The 15,235-nt window shown below is 44.0% G+C and overlaps 1 protein-coding gene across 1 annotated transcript in view; it reads right to left on the bottom strand.

Annotated features, from left to right (window-relative positions):
- The window catches only part of LOC122542884 (uncharacterized), a 65,507-nt gene that overhangs the window by 20,515 nt on the left and 29,757 nt on the right, over nucleotides 1-15,235 (bottom strand). Inside the window, exons 2-3 of the mRNA XM_087984062.1 lie at nucleotides 3,137-3,192; nucleotides 881-1,005 (exon numbers count right to left, since the gene is read on the bottom strand). Of these exons, the coding sequence (XP_087840188.1) occupies nucleotides 881-913 (33 nt within the window). The 5' untranslated portion in view covers nucleotides 914-1,005; nucleotides 3,137-3,192. The remainder of the gene's footprint in view (nucleotides 1-880; nucleotides 1,006-3,136; nucleotides 3,193-15,235) is intronic.

Below are 15,235 nucleotides of genomic sequence, written 5' to 3'. Positions count from 1 at the left end.
CCCCCATAGAGGGATGGGGGCTATGGTTAACGCTAAATGAATGAGTCTGGAAACATTTAAAAACAAAAGGAAACTGAGTTGTGGCATACACTTGAGGCCATTATAATAAGGGTGGGTGGATAGGTGCCAAGGAGACACCATCAAGCTTCAGGTCAAACACACCAACCATACGTGAAGGTACTGCGTCAAAACCTAACAGCACTATGGGAGGACATTCATCTCACTGTGCTCCTCCATCTGAGAGCAACTCACGCTGTGCAATTCGTTATCAGGAATGTTCAAATCTCAAGAAAAAGGTTACAAAAAGAATTAATCAGATTAACATGGCATGGTGACTCAATGGTTAGCACTGCTACCTTACAGGCCCAGGGACCCAGGTTTGATTCCACTCTCGGGCAACTATCTGTGTGGAGTTTGCACAGTCTCCCTGTGTCTGCGAGGCTTTCCTCCAGGTGCTCCAGTTTCCTTCTACCATCCAAAAATGTGCAGGTTAAGTGGACTGGCCACTGGAAATTGCCCATAGTGTTCAGGGATGTACAGGCTAAGTGGATTAGCCATTGGAAATGCAGTTACTGGGATAGGGAGATATTTAGAGTGAGGAGATGCTGGGTGTGAGTTTTGCAGTGGTTAAGTGAGGTTGCTGAAGTCCAATAACAGATTTCTCTTCCAATTAAACTTATTTTCTTAAGGCACTGACACTGCTAAAGAAAAAGGCAAAAGCGTAGAATCTTCTCACCCCAAGTCTGAGTGGGTGTGCCCAGTCATCAGGGTAACAGAAATAGTCTGATAGCTGGCACCCAGGATAGCAGCGACATTCAACTAGCACCAGGAGACTGATAGAAGAAAGATGGGATTGGACAGATTGTGCAGTCAACGTTACCTTGGTTACTCTGCCCTGGACCACTGGCTCCATGTATGCTTTAGGCTGAGGTGAGGTTGCTATGATTACCCCTCTTTAGTTCATAGAAATGGCGTTACCTCCTCATGAAGTGCCTCCTTTTGAATCTGAAAAGCAGAAAATTTCCAGAACTCATTCTCCAGTCACAGACAAACTAACAAACACTCTTTCTCAACCATGACTAAAAATTAATGGTGAGTGGGTGGAGACGAGGAAACAGCAACAGGAGGTGACCATTCAGAACTCAAGCTGGCTCTATCATTCAATTAGCTGATTTGTACTTTAAATCTGTTCACTTGCCTTGGTTCCATATTTCTCTCTATTCTCACCTGAAAAACATCTCTTAAAGCTTTGACATTTTCAACTGATCCTGACCCAACCTCTACCCCAATCTCTCTCCAACCTCAAAATCTTTTACAGGTAGAAAGTTCTAGATTGTGTTGCCTGATGTAATGCTTCCTGAGATTATCCAAGTAAGGCTTAGTTTTTATGTTCTGCGTTATGATGAATAGGTAGATGGGTAGGTATAGCTATGGAATATGGAATGATGGTGGGATTGAGGGCTTCAGATACACACTGGGAGCTGGCTTGATGATGTTGAGGAATATGAGAGAAAAGGATACCAAATAAAAACAGAAAGTGAAAATAAGCAGCACTAGGTAATGCCTGTGGAGAGAGAAACCAAGCTAACATTTTGAGTCTGGTATGACTCTATCTAAAAATGAAAGGGGTTGGAAAATGGCCAGTTGACAAAGGCGGAGGAGCAGTGGGTGGAATAGATGCTGACGGTGCCCAGAGCAAAAGGCAAATGGAGTACTAATGGTAATAAAGGAATGATCATGATGAAAAATAGCTGTGAATAGTTATCTTTGTTAAGAGCAAACCTACTCAAGCAAATGATGGGGAGGGTGGAGGGCTGAAAGTGATCAAAATGGAAGATAATTTAGATGTTCTGAAGTTGTTGAATGCAACATAAAGTCCTAAAGGCTGTGAAGTGCCTAAGTGGAAGGTAAGGTGCTATTCCCCCAGCTTGTGTTGAGCTTTGCTGGATCTCTGCAGCAAGCCAAGGGCAGAAATGTTAGGGTCAGTTCTTACTTTGTTGGGGTGAAGAGAAATTCAGGCTTTTAATTTTCAGGAGCAGTTGGGCAAATGGGGTTGAGGCATGTGAGAAAGAGGTAGTTTAGTGTATTTGAGTGATATTGCAAGTATGTAGGCAGGTGGAATTGAGGCGAAAGATGAGAGTTGGGGTAATGGAGTAAATAGCCCAGAAAGGCACTGCTGAGGCACACAAGAGGCAAGTCTTAATTATAAGTTCCTGTCCTATTTTTGCAAATCACCAAAACATTTGAGTGGGATTTCCTGACGCACTCTCTGAATATTTCTTTGCTTGGAATTCAACTCACATAACTAACAAACCTCACTGACAATAAAAATTGCAGTTTATTTCACAAGTGGCCTTCCAGACCTTTAATGATGGAATACAGACAGGTGAAGTGAGTTGACAAGGATTGAGCAAATAGATTGTAGTTTGGCAAAATGTAAAATTGTCCATTTTGGTAGCAAGAATAAAAAAAAATGGTCATAGACTGCAGAACTCTGAAGTTCAAGGGGCTGAGTGGCAAACTCCTGCTTCTAAGTCATACTTAATTATGTCAATATTCTACAGTAAGGTAGTATCAACATATTTCATTAGTTTCTTATTGTGCTATTTTCAAAGGGTTTGTGCGGAAAGGACATAGGAACGAAATCAAAAGGATGACAGGCGTGATGGACCAAATGACCCCTTCTTTTGTTGTAAAACTTAGGCCATAAATCTCATGAAATTCCAGTCTATCTAAGCCTGCCCATCTCAATTTGGAATGCCAGTACTCATGCTAGTACCAGAGACACATATTCTGAGTCAGCATTCAGCCGAAAGCAGGGCCTGAAGGTTGAAGATGCAAACTTTTTCTCCAGTTCCCAATAAGCATAGGCCCAGGGGTGTTAAAGGATAGTGCTAATAATCCAGGGACATGACTTCAATTCTCACCACAAGCGTGTGTGTGTATACGTCAATGTGCACCCTCATGAGAAGTGGGAGAATGTTCCCAAACTAAAGTAGTTGCACTTACTTGCATTTGGCCCACATCCCTCCAAACCTTTTCTACTCACGTACTCATCCAAATGTCAAAATAGAACTAGAGACAGCGAAGAAATGGTGAGGAATATTTACTGTGAAAAGATTTAACCCATACTCACACAGAATGTTCTAGAAATAGTGGAAGATTGACCATCCTCTGATATTCACAGGAGATCTGTAATTAAAACAACAATCACATTTAAAATGAATAAAACCAGTTGAAATGATTTAAACCAATTCTCAAGCCTCATATAACGTCACAGTACCAACTTATAGGGCAATTAGGGATGGGCAATACAAGCTGAGCCAGGCAATGATGCCCACATCCCATGACAGGGCCTTGGTGAGGCCACACCTTGAGTACTCTGTGAGGTTTAAGTCTCCTAGTCTGAGGAAGGGCATTCTTGCTATTGAGGAGTCCAGCAAAGTTCACCAGACTGAATCCCAGGATGGCAGGACTGACTGAGTCTGAGTTGACTGACTCTATGACTGAACTTGTATTCAATGGAATTTAGAAGAATGAGAGGGGATGTCATAGAAACTTAGAAAATCCTGATGGGACTGAACAGGCTAGATGTGGGAAGAATGCTCCCAGTGATGGGGAAGTCCTCAACAAGGGGTCAGTGTCTAAGAATAAGGGGTAAGCCACTCAGGACTGAGATGAGGAAGAATTTCTTCACTCAGAGAGTTGTGAACCTGTGGAATTCTCTCCCACAGGAAGCTGTTGGGGCCAGTTCATTAGATAGATTCAAGAGGGAGCTGCATGTGGCCCTGTGGCTAAAGGATTAAGGGGTATAGGGAGACGGTGGGAACTGAGATTGCACGGTCAGAACTTCAACATACAGGATCCATATGGTCAGTGCATCATTACATATATAATCAGAGCATCATTACAAAGGGTCCATATGGCCAGAGTAGCAATGTACAGGAAGCATATGGTCAGAGTATTAATATATAGGGTCCATTTAGTTACAGTATTGTTACACTGGCCCATAGTGTAGCAGGGCACCTGTTGATTGGAATCAGCAGAGGGTGGGGAGGCTGGTGGAAGGTCAAATGGTGTTGAGAGAGAAACTCCGCAGCCAGGGGATGTAAGAAGTATTCGTGGTGGTAGAAGTGGTTTGGCTGTTGGTGGGTAGCCAATGAATATGCTGGGTCTGTGACCTGCTAATCAGCGGGGTTACGAAGAATGAGGTGGTCTTAATTAAACATCACAGATCCTGAAGGGTGTTAGACACTGGGAGGATGTTTCCTGTTGCTGGGGAGACTGGAACTCAGGGTCACAAGTTAAGAATAAAAGGTCTCTCTTTTGAACCAGAGATGAGGAGAATTTTATTTCTCTTTAGAGGGTTGTTCACCTGTGGAATTCTTGCCCTGAAAGCAGTAGAGGCTTGATTATTAAATTTATTCAAAGCTGAATAGAGAAAATTTTAGTTGATAAGGGAGTTAAGAATTATAGGGAGCAAACAGGAGAGTTACGGACACAATCAGATTCTTAGGTCATTCCCACATTACTGCAGTCATACACTGCAGAATCATGACAGCTCAGAATGAGGCTATTTGCTTTGTCAAGTATCTGATGGCCCTCAGTAGACCAATCCAGACAGTGCCATTTCCTGCCTTCATCCCATAGCCCTGCCTTTCCTCTTGGCCCTGACTTTCCTTATACTGCCTGTCCAATTTCCTTTTGAAATTGATAACAGTCTCCACTCACAGCACCTTGGTAGGCTGGGAGTTCCAGGTCATTACCATCTACTGTGCAAAACATCTCACACACCCCACAACTCTTTTATGAAATCTAATATTTGTGCCCCCAAATCCTTGGACCAGCAACATCTTTCGTTTGTCTACCTTATGTAATCCTGTCATAATCCTGTACACCATCATCAAATCTAAGTTCCTTAATTCCTGGAATCATTTCGAGAAGCTCTCTGCACCTTCTCAAAGATGAGGCAACCAGAGCTGGATGCAACACTCCAGTTGTAACTCAGTCAGAACTTGGTGAAGTTGCAACTCCTCTGTTTTTGTATTTGCTACATCTATTTATGAAGTCTAAGATCCCATTGAGATCGGACAGTCAGATATAAATGGCACAATATCCAGCCTAGCAAATGGCGCAATATCCAGCCTAGCATGCTGACATTACAGCCTGCCATTGGTATAACTTGCAGTGGAAACAAGGACACACGAACCTGGTACCAAATATTCAGAGATCTTTGGCTTCTTATCATTGGCTTTGTCACAATCTGACTGCAGACTGGGTACGACTTTATTTACAAATACTGCTGGATCAGGCTCACCACTTCCATGATATCACAGGCTTGGATTTGATTTGATTTATTGTTGTCACATGTACTGAGATAGTGAAAAGTGTTGTTGTGTGTGCTCTACAGTCAGATCTTACTATACAAAGTGCATCAGGTAGCAGGACAGAATGCAGAATATAGTGTTACAGCCACAGAGAAGGTGCAGAGAAAGAGATCACCATTAACATTTGAAACATCCACTCAAAAGTCTGATAACAGCAGGGAAGAAGCTGTTCTTGAGTCTGTACATGTTTTCAAACTTTGATATCTTCAGCCTGATGGAAGAGGGTGGAAGAGAGGATAACCGGGATGGGAGGGGTCTTTGATTATGTAGGTTGCTTTCCTGAGGTAGCGGGAAGTATAGATGGAGTCAATGGATGGAAATGTAGTTTGTGTGATGGACTGGGCTGTGTTCACAACTCTCTGTTGTTTCCTGCTGTCTTGGGAAGAGTAATTATCATACCTGTACAGGACCAGTTCCTGTCTGTTTAGAAAGGAAAGATTTCCACATTGTCAAAACCCAATTCCCTACTCCACCCAACACTCCACTAGGAATCTTTCTCATTACTTCTATTGCTGGTTCATCAAAGTGCATCCTTAACATACTTGTAGTCAAAACAAAAATGATTTTTGATATTTGGCCAACACAGTTCTTGGGATGAAGTACCAACCAGGCTGTGACAGTCCATCTTCATTCACCAGGTCCATGTGTTCCATTGCAATCACAGCCCTGATGGCAAACTGTTTTACTTCTCTGTATTAATGTGGTCACAAGATGAGGTTGCCATTCTTTATTTAGCCAGAACCATGAATAATTTTAAACAGTACTTGGAATTTACAGGTATTCCTGATGAAGGGCTTTTGCCCAAAACGTTGATTTTACTGCTCCTCGGATGCTGCCTGAACTGCTGTGCTCTTCCAGCAGCGCTAATCCAGAATCTGGTTTCCAGCATCTGCAGTCATTGTTTTTACCTTGGAATTTACAGTGTTGTTAGGGAGGGAGCTCCAGAATTTTCCCAGCAACATTGAAAGAATGGCAATACACTTCCAAGTCAGGATGGTGAGTGGCACAGAGGGGAACTTGCGGGTGGTGGTGTTCCTATGTATTTGCTGCCCTTGTCCTTCTAGATGGTAGAGGCTGCAGGTTTAGAACATGATGTCGAAGGAATATTACTGAGTTACAGGAGTTCATCTTGTAGATGGTACACACTGCTGCTACCGTGCATCACTGGTGGAGGGATTGAATGTTGGAACTGGTGGATTAGTTGGTGATGAAATCGCAGCTTTGTCACGGTGCTGAACTTCTTGAATGTTGTTTGAACCACATTCATCAAGATAAATGGGAATATTCCATCATATGTCTGACGCATGTCTTGTAGGATATGGACAGACTTTGGGGAATTAGGAGATCACATGGCAGCTGTCCTGCAGAATTCCCAGGAACTTAGCATCTCTTGTAGCCATGGCAGCTGTCCTGGAACAACTTGGCCAGGGGTACTGCAAGTTCTGGAACACAACTCTTCAGCACTATTGACAGAATGTAGTATGGGGCCCATAGCCTTTCTAATATTTAACATCTTCAGCCATTTGTTCAGCTCATGTGTCGCGAATTGAACTGGAATCTGTGATGCTGGGGACCACAGGAGGAGGTTGAAATAGACTGTCAATTCAGCACCTCTGAACAGAGATTGCTGCAAATGCTTTAGCCTTGTCTTTTGTACTGATGTGTTGGGCATTGAGAATGGGGATATTTATGGAGCTTAATTGTCCATTGCCACTCATGACTGTGTTCTTGAGATTGCAGGCTGTGGTTGAATACATATTCTGTTGTGCCTGATAGCCCACAATTCCTCAAACATGTCAAGGTTTGAGCTGCTCTGAATGTCTCCCATTTAGCATAGTGGTGGGACTATGCGGAGGGTATCTTCAGTGCGAACATGGGACTTTGTCTCCACAAAGACTGTGATGGTTACTCACACCAACATTTTTCTGGAGATGTATCTGCAACAAGTAGGTTGGGGCAACTTCAGCGGAGATGGTGTGTGTTAAAATCACTGGACAAATAATCCACTGGTCCACATTCAACCGAGGTCATGGATATCATGGAGATAAGGGGGCAGTTGGCTGGATAGTTGGTTTGCATTAGCACAGGGTTTGATTCTGCCATCCGATGGGGGTGAATTTGGGATCAGCCTCCTTGCCCTACCCATGATGGAGGTCATTACACTATGGGCCAGACCTTCCATCAGGTAGTGAACTCGAAAAGAAGAAGACTGAGGTGTGGAGAAAGTGAAGGATTTAATAATTAGAATTTCATCATAAAGTGCAGCACAGGAAGAGCCCATTGTGCCTATATCAGCTTTTTGAAAGAACCATCCATTTCCCTTCATTCCCCCAGCCTTTCCTTCAGGATTCCTATAACTCCCTCTCCTTCAAGCATTTCCTCAGTTGATATTTGGAAATTATGACTGAATCTGCATTTATTGTCCTTCCAGGCAGCACATTCCACATCACAACAATTCATAGAGGGATCAACTTTCCCCTTGCCGTCCCTCTGGTTCCTTTGCCAACCTGTGAAACCCAATTACTGCCCCTTCAGCCAGGGGGAACAGTTTCTCACCAGTTACCCTAAGAAAACACCTTGTGATTAGAAAGAGAAACATTTCACTCAGTCTTCACCGTTTACTTGTAAACAAACAGGTTCCAATCATTGTTTCCAAATGCAATGTGCTGGACAGGATCCTGTTCTCCATTGTAGGGTTGGCCAAGTCACTATGGGAACTCAACACTCTGTCAGAATATGATCAGCGCATTCAAAACCATCAAATAAAGAGTATGAATATAAGAACCAAGAACAGGAGCAGGCCATTTGGCCCTTTGACTCTTGCATCCCATTCACTAAGGTCATGGCTCGTATGATTTTAACCTCGATTTCACATTCCTGTATAGCCCTGATAATCTTTCATCCCCTTGGTAATTAAGAATCTACCAATTTCTGTCTTAAAGACATTTAAAGATTCTGCACCCACTGCCTTTTGAGGAAGTGAATTTCAAAGACTCTCAATCCTTGCCAATTGGATACAAAGTTGGTTTTATGGAAGTAGAGAGAGGACAGCGGTGGAAGGTTGTTTTTCAGACTGGAGCCCTGTGACCAGTGGAGTTTCACAGGAATTGCCGGTGGATCCACTTTTGTTTGGCATTTGTATAAACGATTTGGATGAGAATACAAAAGGCATGGTAGTAAGTTTGCAGATGACACCAAAACTGGTGGAGAAGTGAAGAGGGTTACTTAAGATTACAAAGAGATCTTTATCAATTGGGTCAAGGGGCTGAGGAGTGGCAGATGGTGTTTAATTTGAATAAATGTGAGGTATTGCATTTTAGTAAAACGAACAAGGACAGGGCCTATCTTATTGATGGTTGGGGTCTGGGTAGTGTTGTAGAATAGAGACACTAAGGGGTTCAGGTACATAATGCTTTGAAATTTACGTCACAGGTAGATAGGTGTTTAAGAAGGTTAGAGACAATAAAAACTGCAGATGCTGGAATCCAAGGTAGGTGAGCTGGAAGCTGGAAGAACACAGCAAGCCAGGCAGCAATAGGAGGTGTAGAAGTAAACGTTTTGGGTGTAACCCTTCTTCAAGACTGGGGATGGGTGGAAAGGGAGCTGCAGATAAAGGGGGTGGGAGGGAAGGGTGCTGAAGTGGGGATAGATGAAGGCATGTAGACGGTATGACCTAGTTGGTCAATGGGAGGAATGGATCCAGTTGGTGGCTAGAAGGAAGGATCAATGAGAGGAATAGAAGGGGGTGGAGGGGCTGGGAAGGGAGTTAGGTGATGCGAAGGGAGGCTATTTGAAATTGGAGAACTCAATGTTGAGTCCTCCAGGCTGTAGGCTGCCCAGGCGGAAGATGAGGTGTTGTTCCTTCAATTTGCGGTCTGATTCATTGCGGCAATGGAGGAGACCAAAGATGGTCATGTCGGAAAGGGAGTGGGAAGGGGAATTAAAATGGGCAATGACTGGGAAGTCAGGTTAGCCCCTCCAGGCCCGCCTGAGATGCTCAGCGAAATGTGTCCTGAGTTTATGTTTGGCCTCCTCGATATAGAGAAGACCACATCAGGAGCACTTGATGCAGTAAGATAGGCTGGAGGACAGGCAGAAGAACCTCTTTTCACCTGGATGGACATGAGGGGGGTGATGTGCTGGCAGGTTTTGCATCTTTTCCAGTTCCTCAATTCATTGGTTATAGAAGTTGGGACATCATGTTGGTGTTTTACAGGACATTGGTGAGGCCCCTTATGGAATACTGTGTGCAGTTCTGGTCAGGAAGGATATTATTAAACTGGAAAGGGTCCAGAAAATATTTATCAGGATTTTGCTGGGAATGAGTTATAACAATAGACTGGAAAGGCTGGGACTTTTTTCACTGAAGTGTAGGAGGTTAAGGGGTGACCTTATTGAGGTTTATTAAATCATGAAGGGCACAGATAAGGTGAATGACAAGGGTCTTCTCCTTCGAATGGGGGAGTTCAAAACTCAGGGGCATAATTTCAAGGTGAGAGGAGCAAGATTTAAAAAGGACATGAAGGGCAATTTATTTCACACTGAGATTGGTTCGTGTGTGGAATGAACTGCCAGAGAAAGTAGTGGATGCAGGTACAGTTATAAAGATATTTGGATAAGTTGATGAATAGGAAAGGTATGGAGGGATATGAGTCAAATGCAGACAGGTGGGACTAGTTTAATTTGGGAACATGGTTGGCATGGACTGGGTGGACCGAAGGGTTTGTTTCCATGTTGTGTGACTCCATGACTTTGAGAGAAAAAGTTGTTTTCGCATCTCTGTTTTAAAGGCATGCAGGAAACACATTCCTTATCTGATCTGGCAAAATGTTTGACTCTTAAATTGCCGTCTGAAATGGTCCTAGCAAAGCCCCACTCAGATTGAGGGTAATTGGGGTTGAGCAATAAATGTTGATTTTTCCAACAATGCCCAAATTCCAAGAAGGAATGAAAATATAACAGCCAGTGTCCTCTAGTGCCTGTCCTCTGGGTTCCTCAAACCAGTTCTTTCCCTCAGAATTGCATTTGTTATTTTCTAATGTTGCATTCTCTCTCGTCTCTACATAAACAATAGCATAGCGAGGGTGAATCAAACACTCCTCACATTCCACCAAGCCAACGTCAGCAACTTCCAATCCGCCCCACCAATTCCCAGAGTGGCTGAGTTGCCCTGAGAGAATTCTGTGCCCGAATGAGTAACAAGAACAGATTTACTTCCTTATAAATCCCTTGCTATTTAAAACTTTCACTTCAACAGAAAGGTTCGAACACAAAGCAGCAATTCACTGTAGCAAACTCTGCTGCCCACTCAGAAATATTTGGTATTTTTTGAGTGTGTTGGATTGTGCACTGACAGCAGCCCACAGTCAAAGGCTGAGCTGCAGACCAGCACAGAGCCCAGGAGTTCTTCATTTTCTTCACTATGGGGTCTTGATTCTTCGACTGCTGTGTCGCAGACTTCTAGCTGCATCCCTCCATCACAGGACCTGGTGCATCTCTACAATACAGCTCCATGCCCCTTCGTCACCTGACCCTCTTCACGTTCATTGCAAGTACTTTACATCACTATCAAATGGACTGATACACTCCAGGTGTGACTCCAGAAGTGGGCCCTGTCTGACTTCAACAAAGGAGTGTCTACGCTACCACCACAAGGAGGATATGTACACCTCTACAATGTTACAAGACATGTACACAACACAAAGACATACACACCTCCATCACAAGGATATGTACACTTCCATCACAAAGACATGTACATGTCCATGATAAAGACAAGTACACATCCATTATAAAGACATGTGCATGTCCATCACAAAGACATGTACACCTCCAGCACAATCTACATACACCTCTATGACAAGGACATGGACACCTCCACCACAAAGATGTGTACACATCCATCACAAGGATATGTAGACCCCTATCACAAAGATGTGCACACTTCTATCACAACAACATGCCCACCTCCACCACAAAGACATGTACAAATCCGTCACAAGTACACGTACAGCTCCATCACAAGGATGTGTATAACTCAACCAAAAGGATGTGTACACTTCCAACACACAGACATTTACACCTCTATCACAAGGACATGCATACCTCCACCACAGATGCAGGGGGAGGGAGTGTGGAAGAGGGCTGTATGTCCAGAAAGCCTTGAAGATGGCAGGAGAGAATTAGATTTTAGATTTTATTGCTATATCAAGTACACAAATACAGGAGTACTGTGAAAAGTGTATAATGTCACAGGTGCCATCATAGGTACCGAGGAAACTAGGCACAGAAACTAAGGTATAAAGTAGTAAGTGAAGCAGAGTTATAAAGTTAAACATTATTTCATAGAATAAGTAGAAAAAAAATGTAATAAGTAATATCAAGAGTTTTCTTAATTTAAACTAGGAGAATAAAGGAATAAGTTAAAAGTTCAACAGTCTTTGATGAATCCTTCATTTATCTTGCTCTCTGGGATACCTTAGCTGCCTGTTCTTGATATCACCACAGATACCAGGTCCCACTGCTCATTCTTCTCAGGTTGGGCCATGATGCCATCGCTGCTGAAGATGCCGCTTCTCTGACCTGCCCCAGCACCTCAGGAACATACCTGGGCAGGACCCACTCACACACCATGCTGAGAAAACACCACAAGCCACCAAGAGATTGGGCCGAGAGACCACTGAGAGATCAGGCCGTGACCTGCTGAGAGATCAGGCCGTGACCTGCTGAGAGACCAGGCCAAGACCTGCTGAGAGATAAGGCCGAGACCTGCTGAGAGATCAGGCCGTGACCTGCTGAGAGACCAGGCCGTGACCTGCTGAGAGATCAGGCTGTGACCTGCTGAGAGATCAGGCCGAGATATGCTGAGAGACCAGGCCGTGACCTGCTGAGAGATAAGGCCGAGACCTGCTGAGAGATCAGGCCGTGACCTGTTGAGAGATCAGGCCGAGACCTGCTGAGAGACCAGGCCAAGACCTGCTGAGAGACCAGGCTGAGACCTGCTGAGAGACCAGGCCGAGACCTGCTGAGAGATCAGGCCGAGACCTGCTGCAAGGTCAGGGCAAGACCTGACACAAGCCAGTGAGAGATCAACACCAAGAAAAAAAAACAAAAAAGGGAGGAAAAAATGAAGGAAATGAGAAATAAATGAGTACTCTGGCTGGAGTGTCCTACTCCATAGCCATTGTGGGTCCTTGATGGCAGAAGGGATTGAGAGGAGGTTGATAAAGCAGATGGGACTCCAAACTTCATGAACAGACCACATCCCGTACAGCATTTGGAAAGGCAAGGAGTAATTAGGGATAGTCAACATGGCTTTGTGTGTGGGAAATCATGTCTCACGAACTTGATTGAGTTTTTTGGAAGAAGTGACAAAGAACATTGATGAAGGCAAAGCAGTAGACGTTGTTTCTACGGACTTCAGCAAGACATTCGACAAGGTTCCACATGGTAGATTAGTTAGCAAGGTTAGATGACATGGAATCCAGGGGAAGTGAGCCAGTTAGATACAGAATTGGCTTTATGGTAAAAGGCAGAGGGTGGTGATGGAGGGTTGGTTTTTAGACTGGAGGCCTGTGACCAGAGGTGTGCTACAAGGATCGCTGCTAGGTCCAATGCTTTTTGTCATTTATATAAATGATTTAGATGTGAATATAGAAGGAATGGTTAATATGTTTGCAGATAACACCAAAATTAGTGGTGTAGTGGACAGTGAAGAAGATTATCTCAGAGTACAACAGAATCTTGATCAGGTGGACCAATGGACTACAGAGTGGCAGATGAGATTATTTTAGATAATGTGAGGTGCCATATTTCAGTAAAGCATATCAGGCAGGACTTATAGAGTTAATGGTAGGGCCCTTGGAATACTGCCAAAAAAAGAGACTTAGGGGTGCAGGTGCATAGCTCCTTGAAAGAGACAGGTATACCTTCACTAGGGACAGGTACACCAGTTCTGAAGAAGAGTCACTGGACCCGAAATTTAACTGTGACTTCTCTCCACAGATGCTGCCAGGCCTGCTGAGTTTTTCCAGAAATTTCTGTTTTTGATTCTGACTTCCAGCAACCACAGTTGTTTTGGACTTTTTTACAGATACACAAGGGATATGCATGGGGCAGCATGTGTCTCAGTTGTTAGCACTGCTGCATCACAGCGCCAGGGACGCGCATTTGATTCCAGCCTCGGGTGACTGTGTGGATTAGCCAGGGTTACAGGGTGTGGGTCTGGGTGGATGGTCTTTGGAGGGTTGAGTGGATTCGATGGTCCAAACAGCCTGCTTCCACACAGTTGGGATTCTGTGACTCTATTCTAGATGCATCTCCACCGGAGAGACAGGTACACCTTCACCAGGGAAAGGAGTATCTCCACCACACGGATAGGTATACCTCCACTATATGCGTAAGTACATCTCAACCAGAGGGACAGGATACACCTCCATCACAAGGACAGGTATATCTGCATTGCAGTTACAGGTACTCTTGCACCTCTGGGACATGTATACTCGTACAGCAGATAAACAGGACAACATGTGAACATGGATATTCACAGACCGCCATTAGCTTTAACTATTGCATTCACTGCAGAAAGCCAAGAAATGTTGTAACAAATGGGATTTTCCTTTTAACAATGTGATAAATGTGTTTAACAATAACCAACTTCTGTAGAAATCAAACATTACAAGTCTGGAGTCTCAGGTTATCAGATTTTGAATTTTCTGATGGGGTAATTATTAAATTGCCACTTTTATTTTCTGCTCATTTCACCCAATCATACAGATCATTCTCTATCATATTTAGCCTTTCCTGTGTGACTTCCCAATCGATCAATGTCATTGGTGCTACTTCATCCAAGATTCCCAATACCCCATTGCCCTCGCTGCCACCATTCACACCATCAGCAACCTTTAATTTGTTCATGGGATGTTGGCATCACTGGCTGGGCCACCATTTATTGTCCCATTTCCAACTGCCCTGGAGAAAGTGGTAGTCTACTGTCTTCTTGAACTGCTGCAGCCCTTGTGGTGCTGTTCAGGAAAGAGTTCCAGGTTTCTGACCCAGTGGCACTGAAGGAACACAATATATTTCCAAGCCAGGATGGTGTGTTATTTGAAGGGGAACATGAAGGTGGTGGGTTCTCATGTATCTACTGCCCTTGTTCTTCTAGAAGGAAGTGGTCGTGGGTTTGGAAGGTGTTGTCGGAGCAACTTTGCAGTACCTGTGTGGTGTTCGTGAATCTCAGGGACAGAAATGTTTTCAATTTCCAGGTGAAGCAAAAAACTGAACGAAAGGCTGAGGTCAAATTGCAACAGTTTCTGACAGTGGTGCTTATCCTCTTTTAAACCCAATATTCCAAATCTATATCTAGGCTCACTGTTACGAGACACATTGTAGTGATTGGAGCGAGGGACAGGTGGATCTCATTGACTATGAGATCCCTGATTAGGGCTGCTAACGTGGTCCAATTAGGGAACCCTGGCTAACAGGAGATTCAGAGTGTCTCCTTACTCTAGGGACTGGCTCTGAGCTAGCTGGTCAGAGTCCATGTATTGTGCACATGTAAATAAAGGGTGACTTGGTGATGGGATACCGGCCATATGCACATTTGTTCTTGGGATTTAAGCGTTGCTGGTGAGCCCAGCATTTAAGTTCCTTCCCTAATTGTACCTTGTCAACTTTTCTGAAGCAACCATGCTTGAGTGGCTCGCTCGTTCTTTTGAGGGCAGGAAAGATTCAACAGCAGGCCTCCTGTGGCATAGTGGTAGCATCCCTAGCTCTAGGCCAGAAGATCTGGGTTCAAGTCCCACCTGGGCCAGACACGTGTTGGAAAATGAGTAACAAGTTGATTAAGG

Source organism: Chiloscyllium plagiosum, unplaced genomic scaffold (genome assembly GCF_037043375.1).
Source record: "Chiloscyllium plagiosum isolate Xiang-an unplaced genomic scaffold, Cpla_swu_hap1 HiC_scaffold_47, whole genome shotgun sequence".
Lineage (NCBI taxonomy): Eukaryota > Metazoa > Chordata > Chondrichthyes > Orectolobiformes > Hemiscylliidae > Chiloscyllium > Chiloscyllium plagiosum.
Note: the sequence above shows the minus strand (reverse complement) of the source record. Positions and strands in the feature narration are given on the sequence as shown.